Below are 24,508 nucleotides of genomic sequence, written 5' to 3'. Positions count from 1 at the left end.
TCCTTATTATACATATTTCCTTCTCTCTCAAACTGTGTTCTTTGTCCTCCATTTTTCCCCACTACCTCATAATCTCCTCAAGCCAGGGATTTTCCATCTGCCTGTGAATGCTGACCTGTATAAATAGTGTCTTCTTAAAAGCAGGGTGTTCTTTCATCATAATAGTAAAATAAATTCTCTTGAAAAGCTTGTTTTGATCCACGTGGCTTTCTTGGTCATTGCTCATAAAAGATGACGAAAATACAAGAAAAGGCCTGAAGGCTCACAGCATACTTGTGTGGGCCACTCTCCTTGTGCTGAAGGGATATAGTATATTTTGATATATGACTGAGGCCTCTGAATGAACAACCACATTATTGCTATAGGTTGAAGCTACCTGGCATACAACCAATACAGAGAAATATCAAATGGAAAACAGAATCGCTTCAGCTCAACAGTGCTGGGATGGTGGCTGTGCAATGTTATTCCAGTGGAGTGTGACATCTATCGGTGGCTGATAGAATTGAGAACAGCCTTCACACCAGGAGTGGACTTCATCCCAGCTACGTTTGGCCACTTAAGAGTAAGACTCTAGTCTAAGTCTCCGGATACTCCATAGAGAGAGAGCGAATCTTCCCATATGCTCGGGAGCTGCCCTTCTGGTAGGATGAACTGCTCTGCAGAAGTGCCTCTCTTTCCAGTGACCATATAGGGAGCTGAGATGACTAATTCAGCTAGTCATCTGTCTTCTAAATAGATAATGTTTTCTTAGATGGCTGATGTAGATGCACTTATGTGGCTAAAATGAGCTGATATCCTCCCTAGGTCTAGTCTAACGACATTGTGTATAAAACTTCAGTAAACTGCATTAAGTTCCTGCCCTCACTGCTACAGTGCATAAATCTTCCTAGCACTACAGCTTTTAGGAATTTCAGAGCAGATCTCTCCTTTCTGCATCCTTGGGAAAAGAAGAAAAAAGGAAGAAAAAGGAATTCCTTTTTGGTATCTGAAGCCACAACTATGCATGGTGTCTCATTTCGAGAGCCAGTAACAGCAAAGGAGACCGCAGCTCTATTAAAGGTTATGGTTGGCTTTCCAAGGATGGGCTGGCTCAGATGGCAAGCAGAAAGCACTTTAAAAATGTACTGTTGGTAACTCAGTGTTACACCCAAACCAATCTCTCTAAGAAACTGCTGCTAATATCATATGTCCGAAAGCAGTCATGTTTATATATATGTGAAAGTGACGTTTCTAATGCTGTATGATACAGTATCAGAGGGTCTTCAAGTAGAAATTGCCTAGATTTCCTCTTATTTCATTCCCTCTTGAGCTTGGGGTTCTTGTCTTCCTCAGCTCTCTCCTCTTCTACATTTTAACAAACATCAAGCTCCTCCTGTTCTCTGTCACCTGATTTGAGTCGTGCCTTCAACGCTGGTATCTGAAAAAAAACAAAGACAAATGCTTGCAATGTAATGGGATTTTCATTAACTTTCTTTGGGTGCATTCATGTAAAAATATTAACTTGTGATACAGATGTTTGTTATCCAAACCAGAAAAGGGCCAGCTGCTTTTGGTTTTATTTGCCTTTCTCATTTAGTTCCAGTTTCTCATTAGGTTCCAATTAGAGGCTACATAGGAAAAAGCAACTTACCCTCATCGATACTGGTGAAACATGTTGATGCTGGCCTGCTGTTTTCAGGAAACACTGCAGGATTCTTTTTAAAAACTATTCTACACATAGTTATAAGCTAAGTGTAGATAGGACCTTCTCAATTTGTGATGGGTCTTTTACAGCTATTCCTGTTCCATCCAATTTACAAATGGTTATTTAATTAGTAATCTAGACTGTACAGAGCAGATTCATTCATCTCCTCATATGACAGAATTATAAAACATTACAATAGGCTTAAGTGTTGTCACAGTCAATATTTCATATAATTAGAAGAGGTCGCCAAATATCTTTGGCCTTGCATTATTGATGGTTTAATGAATAGACTACTTTACCGTTGAGAACATCTGTTTAAATATAGTTCTTGCCCCAGATGAGGTAGTTCAGAGCTTTCAAATAACTGTCATCCTTTTGCTAGAATCAAACCGGTGGTTAAGTATCTATTCATCTTGCATAGAAGGTCAGTATTTTCTTTGCAACCCTACTGGCACAAAGTCTGTGACAACTTAATATCAGTGTTTATCATGTTTCTGCATCTTCAGGCCTGAAACTAAAGTTATTTTAACTCCAGATTATTTGTAGGAAAGCTTTTTTGCCCCAGTTCCATTTGGCAGGAAAATAAGCCCTCCTTTTTAATTTCATATCATTAAGCTGAATACAGCTATCTCAAAAGTTCACTGGGATTTATTTCTGCCTGACATGTTCTTTTATTTCAAAGTGGAAAACAAGCCCAGATAAAGAATCATCTAACAAAATGGTAGAACCGTCTCCCACCTGAATTTTTCTTTTATAGAAAGACTGCACCTTAAAATTTAATATTACATGAATGTTTGAAACAATCCTTTTAAGAGCCATCAGTTTGACCTCTTAAATTTGTGAAGGAACAGCTGGTTCTTCTTATTGTAAGAATCCCCTGACCTAAATAACTGGTGTCAATGGACAAAATTGTGTCTTTGCGCTGGGCTCTGTACTTCCCTGTCTGTGTATTTGGCCAAAGATACAGGGCCAACTGGTCATGCCTGGAGATATCCCACAGGAGAGCTCTCAAACTTCAGAAGCATTCCCTCTGCCTCATAATACCCTCCCACAGTTCAGTGAGCATCACACAATCTCAGAGCACTCCCAAATGTCCACAATTTCCAATTCCCATCGCAAATGCCTCCCGCCAATGCTTATAGGCATGGGGTATCCTAGGAAGGCATTAGACAGGACAGTGCTCTCTGGAAGAGTCTCTGCTCCTGTGAGGTATCAAAACAAAACATTCACTTCAGGGAACACTTTGGAAAGTGTTACCGCGATGCTCTTTCTGGTCTTTAAGACACTGCTGATATCTCGGCACAGAAGTAAGAAATGCAACCTACTGAATGAGTGAACGGTCATGATCTATATGACATCAATCAGCAGGCTTGTGCTGCAGTGCAAGCAGGGGTAAAGTGGACGCAGCACTGAGGCTTGGAAGATGAAGCGGGGCCTTGTTTGTTCCTACCTCTGTGCGCCACTGGAGTGACATCCTGTGTTCCCCTGTGCCAAACAACCCCACACCGGCATCAGTGGAAAATCAACATAGGAGTACAGTGGTTGTGACTTTTGCAGCTAAATGAATTCTTCAGTCTTCCCTCTCTCTCTTCAGCCTCTTAGTGCAGACGGAAGAAGTATGGAAATACTTGAATGGCCGATATTTACCATGTTCTTTAAAAGGGAGAAGGAGGAAAAAAGCAAACAACTTGAGCAAACACAATTTTATGTAATTGTCCTAAAAAAAAAGAAAAATCTAAATAGCTTAGCTGTCGTTGGGATTTGCCTAAGGGACTACCATGAGTGAGTTACACAACTGAACATTCATTCATCAACTGATTCTTTGCAAAACCATATGGCTCCTTGCAGGATTTCTTTAAATATTACACATAGATATGAAATTGGTGCCTTTGTAGCTATTAAGTCTGTTGCTTGAGGCTCATTTTGAAATACTGTTTCTAGATAGTAAAGCAATGTTAATTTTGCAAGCAATAGCCTAATAGAAAGCAGTTGTTCAGGCACTTTCAAACAAATTAAGAAAAGAAATAGAAAAATAAGAAATCTTGAAGAAGTAAACTGATCTAAACTTTAAAGATTAACTATGCCATTGTATGTGATTTTCTCATGAACTGTAGGACATCCATTTTACTAGATGGAAGGCAATGAGAAAAAGAGAAACATTATTAAAAATGTCATTGGTTTCATATATTAATTCAGAAACAACAGAACCTCTGCAAAATGCGTACATTAATTTACTGCAGTAAATATGTCTGAAACAGAGTTCACTGCTTGTAAAAAGTGTTTAATGATGTCTTTCCCCATCACCGAAACCAGTACAGACAGCTGCAAGAAAAATTGACGTTACTTTCAAAGCATGCCTTAACAGTGGAGTCGGGCAAGTACCTGGCCACGTTTTCAAAACAGAATAACTATTTTAAATGTCTCTAGTTTTGGGGATGTTCAAAATGGGCATCTGCAAAGGCCTGATCTTTCCCAGTGGGTAATCAGTACTTTTGGAAATGGAGGCTCTGTAAGACATTTCTAATTGTGTGGGTAAAAATGAAAGCCGGCCAGGTGATGCAGAGGGCAAATTCAGGGCAGCCCCATGATCTCTAGTGACTAAACAATGTTCTTAGTGCAAAGAGAGACCAGAATAGGGACGGGTCTTTTAGCTTCTCTCTCAGCGCAGGTGACCCTAAGCAGCAGGGCATGTGCCAGGGATGTGCCCTTAGCGTACAGCTGCACACGGAGTAAAACACTGGATGCTTTCCTGCATGTGGGAAAGGTGGAGGGAGCATGTCGGCAGAGGTTAACCACAGCATCAGGCTAAAATATCCCCTTTGCTGTGGGCAGTGCTCCGGCTTCTCTTATATTGCTGTCATCCCACACAGCAAATGTTTCTGGTCAGTGTATCAAAAAACAGGCGAGCCTGCTCTCTCTGGCAAACGTGGCTGTGCACTTAGCAAGGAGCTGCAGGGCTCTGTGTCACTGAATGGACATGGGAAGGCTTCACTTGTGCACGAGTCTTATGAAAGAGGCACGGGAAGTTCACATTGCGTCATGGTGCTGGTTTATCCAGTCTAGGGACTTTGTGATGCTGACTAGTACTGGCTGTTTCAGAGGTGTTACACTTAGTAATTATGGAATGATCTGTCTATATGAGAAGACCCTTTGAGACCCCTCATTTGGTGACTTGACTTAAATTTAACCCCATAGTTTAAAGCAGAAGTTTTCAGTCTTCCTGGTTTTAAAATCTCACTTGGCACCTCTGGATGTGAAGAGGAAAAACCACAGGACAGAATTATAGTAAGAATCCATAGGATATTACAGATCAGATTTTCAGCCTTCTTTTTTCTTTCATCTATGTTAATCTCTTTCTCAGTATTCTCTAACCCCTCACTATTTGGTTCCTGATGGCTTTCACTTAATGTGTGTAGTACATCATCAAAGTACCTTGGATCACTGCAATGGGTACCCACCTGCTGCTGCAACTATGGTTACAATGCATCAAAACACAACGAGGGAAAAGATCAGAAAGTTGTGTGCGTGACTTGTACAGAAAGGAAAGGCAGAGGAAAAGTGAACCTATGATATTCTGTCATGAAGCTTGCAGCTGTCTTCCAAAAATAGGGACATATTTACCCACGTTTTCTCTTATTTGGAATTCTGATGGCCTTACTAGCCATAACCAGTATAAAAGATGTTGCAGCCCATGGGGCTTGGGGGGAGAAGGTTTTACACTTGCATTGTGTTTACAGATTGGGGTACGAATGCGGATGGAGACTTAAACAGCTGACGGGAGCCTGTGAGTATTACAATTTAAGAATTCATTTTTCCTATGATTGTATTCAGTTCAGCATGTACAAGCCTTAATTAAAACAAGCAACGTTTTAACAGTGACTGTTGTCTGTGGATTGATAACACCTTGCTTGATAGAAGTGCAGGGAGGCAGGCTGGCCTGCAGATCCTGGGAGCTTCTGCCTTGCCACCTGACAGACTTCTATTAAAAAGTCACTAAGTATACATTATTTTTTAGTGATATCAAGCGCCTTTGCATTCTGCTGAGCTCAGCAGCATGCACGCTCAGCCCTTCTGAAAACAGAATAGTTCGCTTTTCTAAACTAGATTAACATCATTTTAGACAGTAGGTACATTAACTTGTCCCTCCATATGGTGATGGGTTAGCTATAATGGTAGGTTTGAGGTTCTCAAGTGGAAGGTATCACATAAACACAGTTACACTCTAATAGCTCCCTTGAAAGACCGCATAACTGGGTTTTATTCACCGTTCTCTTCCCTCCCAGGCATACCTCACTTATACAAGGCATAGCATTTCATTAGGGCTACACCATTAACAATCCTCTCATCTGTAAAATTTTCCAAAACCCGCCTAATTTTGAGGTCCTGCAAAGTGGAGGAACTTCCCCAAAGAGTAAATTCCTTGTGCACCTCACCGGAAGCCAAACCAAAATTCACCTCCCAAGGCAGTGACTGGGTTTCCGGCCTCCTTTGCTTTAATTCCTCCATATTCACTTTTTAAAGAGGAACCTGGGGAGAAGAGGGAGGCTCGTGGTTTGATGCCAAGGCCAGCTCAGGAATGTGTTTAATACACGAATGTCCGTGTCATGGCCCCGCGCCCCGTGTTTGGGGCTGGCGAGAGAATCATTGCCCCCTCTACATTAAACTAATCATACCTCCAAACAAGTGACAGCAACAAATACCAGAATTAAAACGCGAGGCATTGGTCACGTCGCATGGAGCAGCCTCATGGGCACAGAGAGCCGCGCTCGGGGCCGTTTCTTTCACAGCAGAGCGGCCAAACCTTCAGGCTGCTGCCCGCGTGGGTGTAGGTTGTCGTTTGCAGCAAAAACTGCCTTTTTGACTTTTTTTTTTTTTTTTTTTTTTTTTTTCTTGGAGTAGGGGTATGATTTTGGTGGCGCACACTGCGCCTTCGACGCGGCGCGGCTACTCCTCCCGGACAAAATGGCGCCGCGCCTCGGCACCCCACCAGCGGGGGGAGGGGGGGCGAGGCATTAACCACCACCCCCCCGCCAAGCGAGGCGCGGCCCCTTTAAGGCCTTCCCCGGCCCTCGCTCGTGTGACGTCACTGGGGCGTCACCGCGCAGGAGCGGACGCAGTGCAGGAGGTGGCGGTGGGGGGTGTTAGGAGCGGTGGTAGGTGCCGCGGCGGGGGGGGAGAAAGGAAGGTACCACTCCCCGCACGGTGGGGGGTGGGGGTGGCCGCTGAGCTGAACGACGGTTGGGGCGGCCCCTGAGGCGAGCGGCCGTTGGAGCAGCGGCGGCGCCCGGCGCGGCCCAGTCGACGGCTGCGGAGGGTCGGAGATGGACCAGCGCCTTGCCGAGCTGGTGGAGGAGCTCACCACGTCGGGGGAGCAGCAGCTGGAGCCGGGCAGAATGAGGGAGCTGAAGAAAATCTGCAAGTACGGGCTTCTCCGCCGGCCCTGGCCACCCGGGGGGGCGGGGGGCCGCGCTACGGGCCGCGGGGGCTGGGCCGGGCCGGGCCTTGACTCCTTGCCCCGAAGCTGCGCTGTTCGGCCCCAGGCAGCAGGTGCCGTGGAGGCTGCCCTGGAGTCTCCCGAGTTAGCAATACATTGCATTGCTGGCAGCACTGAGGCTGTTGGTTTAAAAATAAAAAAAATTGTTTGTGCCTGTGTGTGTGTGTGATAACACTTTTTTAGTAAAACCTGTATTTTTTTTTCCCCAGGTCTTCAGATGAACACATCGGCCATGCCTATCATCTGCTGATGACCCGGCTTAACGAGGAGCACGCTGAGATACGCTTCTCGGCTTTCCAGATTGTGCATGAGTTGTTTACCCGCTCGCATCAGTTCCGGACGTTAATTATTTCCAACTTCCAAGAGTTCTTGGAGTTCACAGTTGGGATAGACCATGAGCAGCCTCTTCCCCCACCCAAAGAGGTGGCACAAAAGCTGAGAAGAGCAGCCATTAAGGCAGTACAAGACTGGCATGAGAAATACGGAGAGGCCTACAAGAAGCTTTCTCTGGGATACCACTTTTTAAAGCAGAATAAGAAGGTACTCTGCATTTTTACTTTGGTTTGCATTTTTAGGTAATGATCTCTAGGTGATGTTTAAAGTCAAATCAATAAATCTAAAAGGAAAACTCTTGGAAACAAAGCACTGTCTTTAAGAGTCACCCCCTTGACCATGGTCTTTAAAAAGCAAACCCCAAACTTATACGCTCTTCCTTGGATTTATGGTGATAACCCTTACATGAAGCAAAACTGTTCACCTTAGAGCAGAGGTTTAAAGCTCTTCAAGAAGTAGGCCTTAACTAGTCTTAATAGAGTATTTTCTAAAAGTTTTCTGAACTTCAGATGCTTTTTAGAAAAATGTTGTCTTGTTTCCATCAACTTGCTGGCAAAACTAATCTTAGCTTGAGGAAAGCTTAGGCAGTTCGCAGTATACACAAACATCGTACTGTAGTGCTGGCCAGAAAACGAGCTAAGCTTTTTAGTACTGTTGAAGCAGATATCTTTTTGTTATGAGCCAGTACTTCACTCAGAATGCTGAACTGTTTTCTGTGATTTATTTTTTTTTCTTCACTATCCTATGTATGCAACTTATGGTTTAGCAATTAAATTTGCCGCGCTTTAGTGTTCTCTTAAGTACCGGCCAGCTAGCTGAGGTGAGGAAAAAGGGCTGTCTGAATCTCCAAATTAAGCTGCAATCTGACAGCAGTAGAACAGTAAGTATTTGTGGAAGGGACTGAACTATAATGGAGAGACTGTAGATTGCAGGGTGGTGATGGGAAATGAATTGTTTTTAAAGTGATAGAATACTAGGCGAAACCATAAAGGACAGATCCACATCAGAGGAGTAGATTACACATTGGAGGAGATTTTTTGTTCATCTGCTAGTGTGGTAAAGGAGCTAAATAAAACCCCCAGGTTGTACCAAGAGCTGCACTCAACCTTTTTTTCAGGGTGCAAAAACATTGTTCACCTAGTCTAGCTCAGATAGTGCAAGATAGGCTTTCACCCACAAATGCTTATCTCAAGCCCCAAAGTGTAGCCTTTTTAGAAAGGAAATGACACTTAATAGCTGAGACTTACCTCAGTTTAAAGTCTTTCTCTGGAAGTTTAAAATGGCCTTATTTCTGTACTGCACTATCTAGTTCTGGCTTCTTTTCACTGCCCAACAAAGACAATATGTGTACATACTAGCCCCCCTCAAATGTGGTGTCATTTTGTGCCGTACGAGAAGTTTAATTAAAGAGAAATTTCTTGTATGTAAACACTATTTAGGCCTCCCTTCTAGGCCTGTAATTATACTATGTTTTGATCACTCTTCTGCTTTAGTATCTCTTCTGAAATGGAGCAGTGAAATTGGTAACACTACTCTAGCATGCACGCTGTCTAGGATAACACTGTGCTTGAAATAAACTTACAGGTTTTGTTTCTCTTCAGAAGGACAGGTGCTCAATGTTCTTAACAGTAGATCAAAGAATATTGATATTCTTGGTATGTTGAGACATTTCTGTTGTTCTGTTTTCGTATTTAGCTAATAATCTACCCTATTTGTATTATTTATTATATTGTGATTCTTTTATTGGAGTTTTGGCATTTTCTCACAAAGAGATAATTGTCTTTGAATCCTCGCTTACTCTATTATTTAATGAAAAAGAAACCAAAAACCTAAAACAAATCATTAGTACATAACACACAGATTTATCGGATTGGATGCACAAGTACATGAGGAGTCTTCTGAAGATTGACATGTTTGCTTGGACTCCTGTGGCTAATGGCTGCTCCTCAGTCATGACTGGATGGTTACGTTGTACCTTTGTGATACTAGGCCACTCTGCAAGGTTGACTGTACTGTTTTCTGCAGCAGCTGAATTTGAATACTTTTAGAAACATTAGTACTTTTAGAAACAGTTTAATCTAGTTTGATAACTCTTAGCCACCAGACCTAACCTGCTTCCTGCGGGTTAAATACGTGAAGTGCAAGAAGCAACCAAGAGATGTGGGAGGAGGCATTCTGACTTTCTTCAAGCAAAAGACATCTGTCATTCTGTATTACAGATTTGGCACAATGCCATGGGGCAGTCCAAGAGGTGTGTTACCAACATCTCTGTTTCTTTCAGATTATCTTCACCAAAATCACCTTCTAAACACTTGGTCAAAATATGACAACTGGTGTCTAAAGCTATTCTTGCTATAGTGGTTTAGTGTACTGCTGTCCTTTTAGGATGTAAAGCCAGAGAGCTGCTTGCTGTTTTGTCATTAGTAGGTCTGAGTTATATAAATGCTTGACTTTGAGAACAAAGAATATTTCAGTATACCTGAAAACAATTTGTTTTAATTCCTATATCAAAGTAAAAAACTGATTTCAAATGTTTCCAAATGTTTGCATATTTGGATAGTTCACTAGAATAATACTATTTTGTTTGTTTGTTTGTTTCTTTGTTTTAAGAAAGCATAGGTGAGTTTTATGGAGTGAGCTGTGGCAGGAGGGGAACAGGATTTTAATAGGTGAAAATAAAGTATACAACTGCTGTGCTCCAATATGCTCCCCAAAGTTCTCTACCTTTTGTTGCCTAGGCTCAGTACGTACACCGTTTAAATCAAGAAGAATTGTTTGCACCTCTTTTGCATCTGGTTCTAAAATTACAGACCATTGATAAAAAGCTTCATATAGCCTGTACCAATACACAGGCAAAAGAACAAATCTAGTCTCTGTCAATGTCACCTAAATGAAGTTAGACGCATTCTGACCAAGTTTCTGAGTTAGTGCTGACACAGTGAGTCGCTGCGCACAGCTGTAACTCAGGTCCCCAGTTCCTCTGACAGTGCCACGCTCCTATAAGTGGAGAGTGTGCTGTTTTTTGGGCAGCTCGGAGCTTTCTGTGTGCTGTAGATGTGCATGGTGATGTATATCTAGTATGTGAGATGAGTTTTTATTATCAGTGGGAAACGATAATGATGTGGCAGATGTAAGGGAAGCTCCTGGCTAAGTGCTGAAGCATGAAACAGAATATAGCCGGGTGACAGAGCAGCACATGGCCGGTCCTGTTGGGACAAAGAAAGGAAAGGAATGGGCAAGTGGCTCTGCCATAGGTATTCTGATCCGAGGAGGAAGCTGTGATTTAAGCAGCTCTAGGTATCCCTGGTTTGCTGTGCAGTCCAAATCTGACTGCCTAGGAACACTGGCTTGTAGTTTCTGGATTCAATATCTTTGTTCCATTTTTGTGGTTGATATTGCTTTGTATTTAACGTAGTGGTGCATCTTTGGAAGGATTTGTTTCTCCTGCAACTGTGTGGAGAGCTATGCAAACTTGGTAGAAAAATGAGATGCTGAAAACCAAAAAAAAAAATCACCATGGGTATCCAAGTGCTGCTGTAGGTTGTGAAATCAGCTTTACCTTTCCCCATCTTCCTGATAAAAAGAGAGATTGGTAAGTGCGTGTCTCTTCCTAAACTGGGGGAGACTCTCCATGTCGGTTTCTGTGAAAAGTGAAGTAGCCTTTTACTCCTAGAGGCTTTTAGGTATACCATTCATCCGTAAAATGTTTACATACTGTTTGTGAACACCTTAAGCCTTGTTGCATGCTATAGGAAGTGTTGAGCATATGGGAACATGCGTATAGTATCACACTTTAGTTAAGCCCAAGTTCAAGCATTTGTTTTTTAGCTTCCATTGTATTTAATGGCATTACCTACTTGCTTAATGCTAAACAAATATGAAAATGTTTCACTAAAATTGAGAAGAGAGAGCAACAAAAATACTTGATTGTGCACGAAATAAGCAAATTTTAGTTTTAGGATGTACTTGGTTAACTTGACCTGTGGCTAGTAAGTCCATGTACGTATTACAGAAAAGATTTCCTAGGACTAAATAGAAAGCGAGACCTATTTGTCATACTGATGATAATCTCAACACCATATGGGCCGCTACCTTGTTAGTGAGATTTCAATTCACTGTTTTACTTACATGGCTCCAAAATGTTGAAATGGCATGTCAGTATCTGGGAACCAGTACTGTATTTTGATAAACTTTCTTGTCGAACAACCCAAGCATCCATTGAAGATTTCTCTTTATTATAATATAGACATAGCACCAGAGAGACTGTAGACTTCTTTAGCAGAATGGTCCTGAAGTATGGGTTTACTCAGCATAATGTGTATTGAGGTTAATGAAAGTTATGTGGTAGCATTCAAAATGAAATCATGTGTAACAGTCAAGGTTTTTCCTTTTTGAAGGGGTTTGCTTATGCAATAACATATTTCAAGTTTTTTTCCTTAAGATAGAAGTGAAAAATATTTACATTTTCAAGCCCTTTTATGAATGAACTGAAAAACCCCACTGCAAATATTTTAAGAAACAGCAACTTGACTCACTTGCATTTCTGTTTGTATTTTAGTCATAAGAAGGTGAAATGAGACTAAAATACAACCTTTCCCTCAATCCCCAAATCCAGAAAGTTTAGTTATGAAATTCAAAATTTAGTCTTATAATGAGTTTGGATGCCTTTTCTACTACTTTGCTTGCTTATGAAGTTGTTCAGTAAGTGATGTGTGTGTGCTCATAGTGATTACAAATGTTCCTAAATTTCCTTATTGAAAGTAGACCTAGTACAATGCTTTCATATAATATGAATAGTTACCCTGTGTAGTGCCTTTCCCCCACCCAACCTTATGTCTCTGATGCTGTGACCGACGTCTCCCAGAGCCTAGTTTATTCTTACAATTTAGATGTGGAAATGTAAACATTTTTTTTTCTTCTGCCTTGTGTTTTCTTTATGAAAGCCATTGATTCTCAGCAGTTCCTTATTTAGTAGAAGTAAAAACTCCTTAAGAATTACCGTATTATTGATTCCAGGAGAAGAGATGAAAGCAAGTACTGCTGAGCTTCTGGCTGATCACTGATGTTAGCGGATTTTTCACCACAGATAAGGATCTTAGGAAATGGGTTTTCTATATATTTCTCACAAGGAGTGCTACACTTCTTCTCCCCCCCCCCATTTCCTCCTTAGGTGGATTTTCAAGATGTGAGTGCCAGAACCCTGGCTGAAAGGAAGAGGGAAGAGGAGAAGCAAAAACGATTGGATAACATTTACAAAGAAAAAGCCAAAAGAGCTGAAAAAGAAATGGCAGGTGAAATATCTTGGTACTTTGGGGGGTTTTTTGTTTGTTATTAAAGCACTTTTTATAAAGTTATATAAAGCAAATTCCAAGAAAGTAGCTGTCCAGGTTATCCAGGCTGACCATAGAAGGGGGCAATAGTACATATGTTATGCTTGACCCTCTGTCACTTAAGGAATATTAGAGAAAACAAGTGACAGTCCTGTGAGCTCAGGTACTATGAAGGGATTTAAAAAAAAAAAATGCTGAGTTACAGGCCAGACCTTTATTGAATAAAGTAGGAATGCATGACTGAGCATATCAAGATACCTTTTGGAGCCAGTGGATTAATTCTTGTGTCCATGACTGGGCACAGACTTCTCAATAACTTGCTGACTGATAAACTGAATTATATAGTGTATACCGTTATCAAGTTTCAGAAGTATGGGCACTGGTTTGCACTGAAATCCTTGATGTGGTGTTGAGGTTTAATGAGAAGTATCATAATACTGCTTAAAAAGTGTGTCTAATTGGGGGCTGAATCTCTAAGCAGTATGTATACAGCAACGCTATTTCTGAATATGGAAGAAGAACAGAGAAAGGGAGTCTACTATGTTGCAGTTACAAAGCATTATTTAATGAAATTGCTTTGGTTTATGCAATGTATGCATGTGTGTCTGTGTTTATGCTGCATGCTGTGAATGTTTTCATGCACGAGGGTGGAATTTTAAAGAAGTTTAACCTTCTTAAAGTCATTTTTATTTGTAGTATCTCTTTCAGCTATAGTTTATGTTCATGGGTACACCAAGAAACAATTGTAACATCCATGGCTGTAGGATGAGTACCCACCAACATCACTGAGAATATCCTCACTGAACCTTGTTCTATTTGAAAGTTTATGAACTATTTCAGTCCTTTTTGATAAATAATTACATTTTAGGGCGAATAGGAAAAGGACGAACACTAGTTCTAAATTTCTTGCTCAGGAAATGCTAGATTTCCTGCTTAAGGTAGTATTGTCACTTTTATCAAGATAATTTCTGGAGTGGAGGGAAGTATGTATAGAACAATACTATTGATCACCAGATAAATGGATTATCCCTTTGGCAGCTAGATTTGTTTTGTAAATCTGTATCTGCTCCAGAGACATTCGCATTTTACATTGTTTAACAATATTCTAAAATAATTATTTCCTAATAGAAATGTCTCAGGAAATTGCTGACACACTGACAGAGATGGAAAACTGTTTCCAACTTCTAATGCCAGATCCTTTTGACTTCACTGTGAATGACACAGAACTGGAACCCAACAAACAAACGATTGCTAATGAGGACAAACCTGCATCCCCCTCATCCTCCCAGATAGCACTTCACCCATCTTATTTTGGACGTGTGGATGATGAACAGCCGTGCTGCAGCAAGGACCTTCTTTCTGTTTCTCAGTGTGTTAAAACTGGTAGAAATGAAGAGTTGAGTGAGGAGCAGGAGAAGCTGGAGCAAAAAGAATTAGATGGAGGCACTCACTCAGAACTTGGATCTGGTGTCCCTGCTCTCAATGATGATGATTACCAAACTTTTGTTAGGAACCATGGACTTATTTCTCATAAATATACTCTAGACCTTGAAATCTCCACAGGTACCTGGAACAGTTTTTCACAGATAGCTGGAGAGAGTCTTTGTCTGAAGTGGTTTGTCATTGCGTCTTTCTATGACTGTAATGCTTGGGGCTTCTGGACACCATTTTGATTTATTTTGGAATTCTCTTCTACTTCTGCTTCATCTAGTATCCATTCTTAGGTTTGGGTTGCCTTATACGTTCTTTACCGACTTTATTGATCAACTTTTAAGATTAAGCTTTTGTATTAGTTATAAATGTATTACAGCACTTCATGGTACCAGTAATAAGATGAGTTTCCTGTCTTAAAAAATTTACAGTCTGTTTACAGTATATGGTTTCGTTTTCCATGTGCTTCGTGACTCACTGCTTTCTCTCTCTCTATAGGGATATAAGGTACTAATTTAAATATCTTAAAATTGGCAGTTTTTTCAATTTTTTTCTTCTTGTTGACAGCTTGCAAGAAGCAAGAAGCAGAGTTTTGCTAGGGGAATTGTAAGGTTCATGATTATACCTTTTTATATAACTTTGCTAATATGAGTTACCTGTAGAAAAATCAGCGTAGGCTGTGATTTGATAATCTAAGTGAAGTGTCTTACAAATGCTGTCCTAGTAGAATTTTATGTGCAAACAGCCAGTAAGACAGGTACCTACTTCTGTGCTTGCAGACAACAGAAATTGGAACTGCATCTGCAGGGGTTATGAATGACTAATAGATGAACAGTTCCATTTTTGCTTGGGTGGTGGCATACTTGCTTCTTTGACAATCAAGTCCCTATTGGCATTGATGGCAGGGACTGTTTCGTACTGAATATGCAGAAGCTGGTACAATGAGGCCCATATAATGTAAATAATAACACTTCACTTGCCTTTGGTTTATTTAGTGATTCCTGCTGAGGATTTAGCCATTCTTTCTGTCTTCAGTGAATGAAAGCTTTTCATCTTTTCTTCCGATTAATAATTAGTACTGAACACAGTAACACTCTGATGTCTGTAACCTTCCCTGAAGTGATCAAATATACTAGAAAGATTCATATATACTTTTTCCGTGTAGCCTCTTTAGCTCTTGTAGAGGACACTGTAAACCCCGTGTACTAACCCTTTTTTTTTTGTTTTGAACAGATATAAAAGTACATGAGAATGAAGATAATACAGCCATAATAAACAACATCATGGATGCTCACAGACTCCTTAGAAATAAGTTCTTGCCTACTGTGCAGTCCTGGATTCAGGTGGGATAAAGAGCCGATTTCCTCATTTCTTACAAAAAGATGGAGGAGCAAGGGATGGTAAAGCTTGAGGGCAAGGGGCAGAAAAACAAACTTGAAGAACAAAGTTGAACTTGAAATGAAGTTGAAGAAACACTGATACAAATAGAAAAGGTAGCTGATTTAATAGAGGTAGATAAGATGAGAGTACAGGAGCTGCATAACTTCTTTGGTGGCTCTCAGCATAGGTGTACTACCTACAGCAGTACTTAAGTTTTTTGGTATTTTTGTTTGTTTATGTATTTATTTGTTTTAAAACAGATGTCTCAGAAAATACAGCTTTTTCACAAAAGGCTTAAAGTAAAAATGAGTTTGTTTGTCAGACATGCGTGTGTCAGAAAAACACTTTGTCCTCTGTGTTAGTTGGTAGTACTGCTCAGGAGCCTCATGCATGGAATTTGGCGTACTAAATGACACTCTGAAAGGGAGTTGTTTATAGCAGCTGTTCATTCTTTATTTGTCTTTAGTTGTTACTATTGGCTTTTATATTCTAGCTGGTGAAAGATGTGGATTGGATTCACTGATTTTTACTTATACAGTAAAGGAATTTGTGACAGTGTTCCATTAAAAATGGAAGAAGAATATTTTTTGTCTCTAGTGTCTAGGAAAAAGAGTAAGAATGTGGATTTCTTGCTTTACAGTTATTTACCAGAGCGGGAGTAAACGATGATCGGCTAAGATGTGCCATTGATCTCAAGAATAAACTGGAGAGTGCTATGAAGAAATATAAGGAAATGAACATTTCCATTAAGGAGAGGAAAAGAAAAGTGGTGAGATTTTTTTTTTCTTTTTAATCCTAGAGAGGACTGTTATTAATTCTTAGCTTGTATACAAAAAATGCACTTTCTCTTAAGCCTTAATCCCACAAACTTCTCAACAAGCTTAACCGATACATACACTAATTCAGCTGGTTATAGCTTCACTCGGGAAAGTTGAACTAACACATATATAGTGTCTGGGGTCTGGTTATCAGACAAAAACATATAAAACAATAACAGTGCTGGCTTATATAGAGAAGTGGTTAAGTTCAGATTTTATTTACTCTTCATGTGAAACGTTGTTATGTACTCAGCTTATTTTGTGTAGATACATATTTCTCAGTAAATGTTGGTATTATTCTTGTTCTTTTACAACACGCTAACTTATACTAGTGCCTCACAATTTGGGGAAATACTCTTTGCTTTATAGCATTCACTCTCTGTAGTGAACAGATGATGTGATTGTGGACTTCTTATAAGACTTAGTCGTTATATAAAGTTTTAAAATGTCAAAATATTTCACAAAGATTAGATTCCTATGACAGTTTTTGTAAAACAGGTAAAATTGAGGATATTAAATTCTGAGTAAGCTGAGGCTGAAAGATCAAATGCATTATTCAAATCCACAAAAGGAGTTTATGGTTTGTTTATACACTAAAGCAGCAGAGCTTAATAAGAACACTTATTTCTGTTGGTTGCAACCAGGGTTGCTGTGTAGCTTGACATGAAAATAAATGTTTTGGGTCAGGGTCCAGAGTAAATGCTAGCTTCTGACTGGATTGCAAGAATTTGATCTGGTCGTTGCATCTTGGACTAAAGTGTAGTAGCCTCGTTTAGCCCTGACTGAGTGTTTGAGACTTGCTTTCATTGTGCAAATGAACATTTATTAAGATTAATCTGGTGCATCATCGTAATGTTACTGATGTACCACAACAGTCAGAAATGCCAACTCTGAATGAAAAGTACTGAAAGACTGTCTTGTCAGAGGGGTTTTTTTCTTCAGTGAAATATGCGCGCTACCGTTACGCAACCAGCTATGAAGGAATCCAGACATCTGCTGTCATTCCTGCCATTTGCTTGACAGGACTTCATTTGCTGGTCCTCTGCATGGAATATGGGTTGCTATATTTCTTGCAAGATATAAATGACATGTAAGCCTTGATTTTTCTGTGTGTGTGTTTATATACGGTTAACACCTAATAAACTCCACCATTACAAAAGAAGGAAAATACATAACAGTGCTCACAAAGACATACAAAATGAAACAATGCAGGTTGAGGTATGTAATTTATTCATTGAAACTATATACAATTTATTCTTATTTTTCTTTTTGTAGAAAATACCCAAATTTGGTTTTACTGTTGAATTACTTTAAACTTATAACCTGAAGAAAGACAGCTTTGTGCTGCAGGAAGAAACTGTGTAAAATGTCTTTTATTCACGTGTGTCAGGTGACTTGGTTGAAACTTAAGAACACAGCAAAATCAGAGACCAATAGAACAAAATAAGAAACAGTGCCTCTAGACCTTGATTATTAAATCCCCATCCATCAAATATTTACATGTCAGCATATGAAACACTGCACCTGATTCCTCTTTAATTCAGTGTTGCTGCTTGCAGTATGTATAGTTGCTTCTGTCTGTACGTGTTTGTGTCATTGGAATTATAGTTCTTGCCACGCCAAAGTCTTGCTATCATATAACAGTATCTTCTGTATTTTTAGAGCCAATAGAATTACTTATAATCTCTCCTTCAGAGCGCTGTCTCACAGCCATCCTATCGTTTCAGAGCTCAGTGTATTACAAATATTATTTGTTAGCTCACTTGAGTGCTGTACCTGCATGTGTGTAGAGATGAACATATGTAGAAACAAAGGAGGGCACTTAATAATTGGAGCGAGGGAATAAATAAAGCGTCTGAGTGCAGAAGGTCCTGTGTAACTTGGCTGGGTTATAGTTATCTGTGACAGGCCTGGATATTTTGACATTTGATATCAGTTTGCTTGGCAACTGGTGATTGCAATCTGAAGTACACAAGTTGTTAACTGGAGAACATAAAGGTGAATTGTTTGTATACCTGCACATTTCTTTGAGTGTAATTATGATCCCGCACCACAGGCATGCCTTACCTTCAGTGAGAGTGCGGTTTTATCTTATTGGCAAATACAAAGCAGAAAAGTAGGAACTTGGAAATGTTGCCTGCCCAGTCTCCTTAGCCTTTCTGCTTTTCTGCTTTTTCTTTGTGCTCCCGTGGTCTCTAATTTTCCCCATTTTCATCTTTGTTCTGTGCTTTGTTTCCTTTCTGTCCTAGCTCTTGCACTAGAATGCCCTCTCAGAGGTTTCAGTTTGATGGAGAGGAGGAAAGGAAGGGCTTTACCCACCCACAGATTGAGATCAAGAAAGTTGATAAAGAAAAGGTTTTAGTGAGAGATTGTACAGTGGAACTGGAAGAGATTTGTTACTACTAACTCTAAGGATAATACTATACTTCTCAACCCAGGAAAGATTTGAATTGCCGATTAGAAGGAGAAAGGTCCTGAAGTTCCTTGTCACAGCCACGTGCCATGGGTACTGTTGTTTAGCTGGGTTGAGCCGAGGTACACGTGCATATGAATATGCCAGTAATGTAGCTGGATATGTTACATTAGGAGGAAGAAGTCAGTGGTTACCTGGCCTGTTCTTCACAGAATTATTTGGTTATTACAGGAAGTTGTAGATCAAAGTTCATGCTGCTTTTGGCAACTACCACCTTGCTGCTTTTCATGGCCTCTCATTCTGCTTTCTAGATGATGCAGCACTAGTCTACCAGGCAGTATCCTTATGCAATTAGAGCATGTTAGAAAATGAACACAAAATATTTTCTCTGATGTTTTTTTGCCTTTATCCTTACAGAAAAAATGTAAGGCCTTGCTGCTTTCTGAACTACAGCAATTTTATGAAAGCACAAAACTTTATGCAGTGAAGCACTTTAACTGTATCTTACAGTATGAAATGGTTTATAGTGACATCAGATATAACCACCTCTTTTATCTACTCCATGACAGTGAAGAACTCAAACCATCAGAAAGACTTAATTATAAGGAGGGTTTATCGTTTGTAGGTAACAGTTAAACTGTGCTGGCTGTGGCGTGCTTCTGCTGTCTTCTCTATCTGGAGCCATGCGAGGAGAGGGAAAAGAATGACAAAGGTTGTCCTTTAAGCATCTAGAAACAAGTCCCTTGGGATGGATTTTATAAATGTTAATATATCCCATCTGCAGATGGGAGTTAATGTATCTCCCCAGCAGACCAAAAGTTGCAACACATTTTTTCTGGAGTTTTTATTTTTTAAAGGGGTGGGAGGTGGACAGGCAGTGACAGTCTCACTGTGCTGGTCAACGGTAAGAATGAATTTTTGTGTGCTTACACAAGTTATGTTCACCGTAGTTAAATGCTTGTTTGGGAAATGAATTAGATGTTGGTTTCTGACAGGAAAAGTATTTCAAGAATATAAACAAGAGTTTTGAAATCCATTTTCATCTGAATCTAAATTCTAGCAGAATCTGGGGACAGACCGCAGAAGCTATAAAGAGGCTCTTATTTCATGGTACTTGGATGCTTGGACATACCACTTTCTTTCTCTTATGCCTATTCAGGATAATCTCAGTGTCCAGTAGAGGGAGTGCACACTGCATGCCTGACATTTTTCTCCACACCACCTTTATGCAAAGCCAGCTATCATCTCAGTCTGTATATGTTTCCAGGTAAACCTACACTACGCTACACCAGCACTACATTAGAAAGACTTTAATAAGTTAGTTCTTGACTCTATTTAGATGAATTATTGTAGCAGTATTATTGTAGTTATTGGCTGAGATTGGTGTTTGTAATAGAAATTCCTGTTTTCAAAGGTTTAACTCTTTTGTAAGAATAAATTGCTTATGGCTGAAATGTTCCTTAAAAAAAAAAAAAAAAAAGAAAAAACACAACTGTCTCCCGGTTGGAAATAGTTTCTTTTGTTCATGTCTTCCCCATTTCTTAAAATACTAGATTTTAAACATTTTGTTCTCCTTTAGTGTCTGCTTTGCAATTGATTAGACCCAAATGATATTGCAATTTTAAAAGTCAAGAGGACAAACATGTGCTCTATTTTAAAAGTCCTGCACGCTGTTTCATATACATTACTTCCATAAAGGATTAGGATAATACTTAAAGTTATCACGTTATTAATAGAAATGTAGCTCATTAGCTTTATTTTTTATGTTGAGAGCATTATTTATCTTTTATGTAATTGCCTTTGGGAAGCAGTAGAAGGTGTAGTACTCAAGCTGACTAAAACTTGACCAAATAGAAGGTAGTAGGCAATATAATGTAAGAAACATTTAGCCCGTTTGCCTGTCAGTGAAGTGATTATTTAACAGGCTTGTAACATTTTGAATTTTTAACTTCAAGTTATACCATCAGCCAGGAATATATATATTTTTCCATTAACTTTCCTAATTACCTTGTGTTTCACCTTTCCTTATCTGCTGTCATATCTCAGTGTGGACTTGGATCCTGATTTATGCATGTGCTTAATTTTATCCATGTGAACCATCTGGTTGAATTCAGTAATGCCATTAATAATTAGGTTTGAAGCAGGTTCTCCTTGCATAGTCCAGAACCTGATCTCCGATCTGATCCCTAACCCCTACTGCAATACAACTCGGTTATTTCTGAAAGTATAATTTCAGATGGTTGTTACAAATGATGTTTACAAATTAAATATTTGCTGATGATAATTTTGTCTTAAACTATTTTAAGACATAAAAAGATAAAAATGTTAATATGCAATAAATTAAGCCAAGAGCTCTGCCAATTACTTGGCTGCAAGAATATTCCTGATTTTTTTTCTTTTTTTTTTTTTTTTTTCTTCCTCCCCATATCTTCAACTACAGCTTGGTATTTTATCACTGTTAATGAGTTATTTCTACCTAATTATTTTTTAATTTAGCTCTTTTTTAAAGTCTGTCTTTCAGTATCTGCTTAACAAAAAAAAAAAAAAGCTGCACTTGAATTTTCAATCAAAAGTAGAGGCTGTATTGCTTTTTCTTTCTGCATCCTTCTATAGCCATAGAGAATCCAGTTCAGCTGCTTGCTTTCTATTTTGTGTAACAGAGTTTCTTGCACTCATTTTCTCCGTTCTTTCTTTTTTTTTCTTTTTAGAGAAGTTGGTTCTGGGGGGGGAAATCATTGTCCCTAGTGATCCCTCACCATGCCTTAACCCACATCTGCTAGAATATGCTCAGACCAAGGAGCAAGAGAGACATCTTTGTAAAAGAAGTCTTTCCCCCAGGTGATGCTTTTAAATTGCACACAACCTCCCTGCCCCAACTCTTAACAAAGTTGCCCTCTGAAACCCATGTTTTTAATGTTGAGATTGTATAGTAAGTTAATGTTGATTGTTAGTATGTCTTCTAAAAATCAATAGAAATATTTTTATGTTTGATAATTAAATCGCTATTATGCTTTAAGATGGCCTTTTTCACGTTGTATACATCATTAGCATATAATATGTTCAGAATAAATGAAGTTTAATAGCGTTAGTTTGATCAAAATAGCTGAGGCATCTTTGTTTTTTTTTTTTTTTTGTCTAGCTGATATTTATCAAAAAAGCCGGGTCAACCATAACTGCAAAAGTAAACACAAACTGTTAAATAAGTCATACAGAAGAGGTGTTTGCTTATGCTTCCTCTTCCCTCCTCCCCTGTTTTAACCCTCATATAGTAATTATTTCTGTGAAGCTCCTTTTTTTTTCTTTGTTCTTAATCACTTTTCAGAAAAAGAAGCTTTTCTATTTTTGTAAGTCTTACCAGAATGTAGGACTAGCAAAAAAGAAAACACTGTAAAATTAACACTCAAAGCAATATTCTCTTGTCACAGTGTTTGATCAGCTAGTGTGGTTTATTTTTAATTTTTTTCTTTTACAGAACGGAATCTTGCTATGGTATATTTTATGCTTTGCATTGGGTATGGAGCCTGCTGCTGTTGCACAGTTATTAAAAAATATCTTGTTATGCAAATGTAGTTGTGAATTTTTAAAGTTGTCACTGTGACGACCTCTGATTCCTATCTGATTCGCAGGTCGCACAATGCAATTTGGAGCTCTTCTAATAGCATGGAAAATAAAGTAGGATGTCTCTATCATCTGAAGTTAACCCTTATGTTAAGTATTTAAGTTTACCAGGCTGAAGGGTCATCTCCCTTGATTCATCCGTGAATACTGAGCAATGTGTGCTCTGTAGTTACTAGATGCAAACCTGCTCTTTATCCATCCTAACTTATATGGGGAAAGAATGTATTGAAGTGAATAAAATATGTTTGTGAAGTTAAGTGCAGGTAGACTGCAAAAAGCTTATTTATAAAAAAGGAAAGGAAAAATATTCAGGCTTGGAACACTGCCAAGAGAATTTATTATAGTAAGTCATTTAAATTTAGTCGATGCAATAATATTAAAGTAAATATATACACATCTAATGTTATCTGTGTTCCTAAAATCCACAATGAGGAAAATACTTAAGCTCATGTGGCTCTTGCATAGAATATTTTGTTGAGTTGTTGCCTGTAATAAATTAGGTTTATTTAATTGATGCAAATACCCAGCTGTTAAAAACATAGCATCTGAAATATTTTTTTAGAAGTGTGTAATTGTAAGTTTGTTCATAAAAGTGATAATTAAAGTAAACTGCAGTTTAGTTGCTGATTTTATGGCATATGTGTGTGCAAAATATGTAATAAAACACAGCCACTGGTGGTGGATACAAAGTTTTAGTAGCATGAGTTTGGGATAGTCTAAACAATAGTGGTAATCAAATGCAGAAGAACCTTTTTGCATGAATGAGCACTAATAGGAATCTTGTTATACCACATTTTGGATAAAAATCGCATTTCCTAAAAATTTAATGAGCATAACTAGTAATGAGATTTTTTTTCTCAACTCTAAAACTTAGCTATTACCATATATAGGCCTCTGAGTCACAAGGGAATTAAATAATTCAAAATATCCCTTAAAGTCTTTCAGGGGGTCATGAAAATATGGTTCATCATGTCATAAATGACTTGGACGAGCTGGAAAGCACTGGAAAACCTAAAGGTTTCTCTGTGAAGGGGGAAAGAAACAGGTATTTTTGGTTGATGATCTTTGAGTTATCAGACTGTAAAACAGCTTTTTGGCCAGGAATGGATACAACCAGTTGTGGATCCCACTGCAGCCTTAAACAGCTGCTTTGAACAATTTCATCTAGACTTGTGCACCAGGGACAGTGGGTAGAAGAAAATGCCTAGTCAGAAAAGGAGAAGGAGGGACAGGTAGTTGAAGCATAGTGAGCATTCAAGTAATCTTGCAGCCATGAGAGTGGCTCTATGATAGCTGCTTACTTATCTGGTGACGAAAATGAGGGTTTTCCTGCTGCTTCTAGGAATAGGAAACATCTCTTGAACTCTGCTCTGGAATAAGTACATTCCTGTCTGAGCATGGACTGTAAACAAGATTTTGTGTCACTTGGCTTGTTGGTTCTGTAGCTTCAGTGGTCTGATCCTACCCCAGCCTTTAAACCTGCAAATCTTTCCTATTTATGTCAAGATGAATGAAAAATTGTGAATGCGCTTCCAAGTTTCCTTACTCCTGTTTATCCATGATTCAAGAAGAAAATAAGTTTGGTTTTCCAGCTAAAGGTAATGGGTGCAACACTATTTTGTTTGCTGCTGCTTTTGTAAAATGGCTTCCTCTGTTCTGCAGTTCTTGAAGCCATAAAAATGAAACTCCATCAGGTATTTCTTAGGCTGTCACATAGATGCCAAATCCACTTTTTAATAGGCAGGTTGGTTTTGCACAGGTTGCTGTTGTACTACTTTGTGGGAGCTGAACAGGGAAGCAGCTCATATATTTTGGCCATGTTTTTATGGTTGGTTTAAAGATCATCTAAATGTGGGCAGCAGTCAAAAGGGGCAGCCGTGTCTCTGTTTCCTCCCTGATGAATCCCATTGCCTCCTTTGCACCAGCAGTAGAGCTCCTGTGGCTGTGGGGATGTGAGTGGGCTGAAACCTAACCTAGAAAAAAGATTTTGGTATGAGCATTAAGCCC

The 24,508-nt window shown here is 39.2% G+C and overlaps 1 protein-coding gene across 2 annotated transcripts in view; it reads left to right on the top strand.

Moving 5' to 3' along the window:
* Positions 1–6,753: 6,753 nt before the first annotated feature.
* Positions 6,754–24,508, top strand: part of UVSSA (UV stimulated scaffold protein A) — a 60,374-nt gene continuing 42,619 nt past the window's right edge. Inside the window, exons 1-6 of one of the 2 annotated variants that reach the window (XM_026112735.2) lie at positions 6,754–7,103; positions 7,388–7,718; positions 12,682–12,802; positions 13,970–14,404; positions 15,506–15,615; positions 16,293–16,421. In XM_026112735.2, the coding sequence (XP_025968520.2) occupies positions 7,006–7,103; positions 7,388–7,718; positions 12,682–12,802; positions 13,970–14,404; positions 15,506–15,615; positions 16,293–16,421 (1,224 nt within the window). In that variant the 5' untranslated portion in view covers positions 6,754–7,005. The remainder of the gene's footprint in view (positions 7,104–7,387; positions 7,719–12,681; positions 12,803–13,969; positions 14,405–15,505; positions 15,616–16,292; positions 16,422–24,508) is intronic. The other variant, XM_026112736.2, reaches the window with a different exon arrangement.

This window comes from Dromaius novaehollandiae, chromosome 4 (assembly GCF_036370855.1).
Source record: "Dromaius novaehollandiae isolate bDroNov1 chromosome 4, bDroNov1.hap1, whole genome shotgun sequence".
In the NCBI taxonomy this organism is placed as follows: Eukaryota; Metazoa; Chordata; class Aves; order Casuariiformes; family Dromaiidae; genus Dromaius; species Dromaius novaehollandiae.
This window is presented reverse-complemented; position numbering and strand designations above follow the sequence as displayed.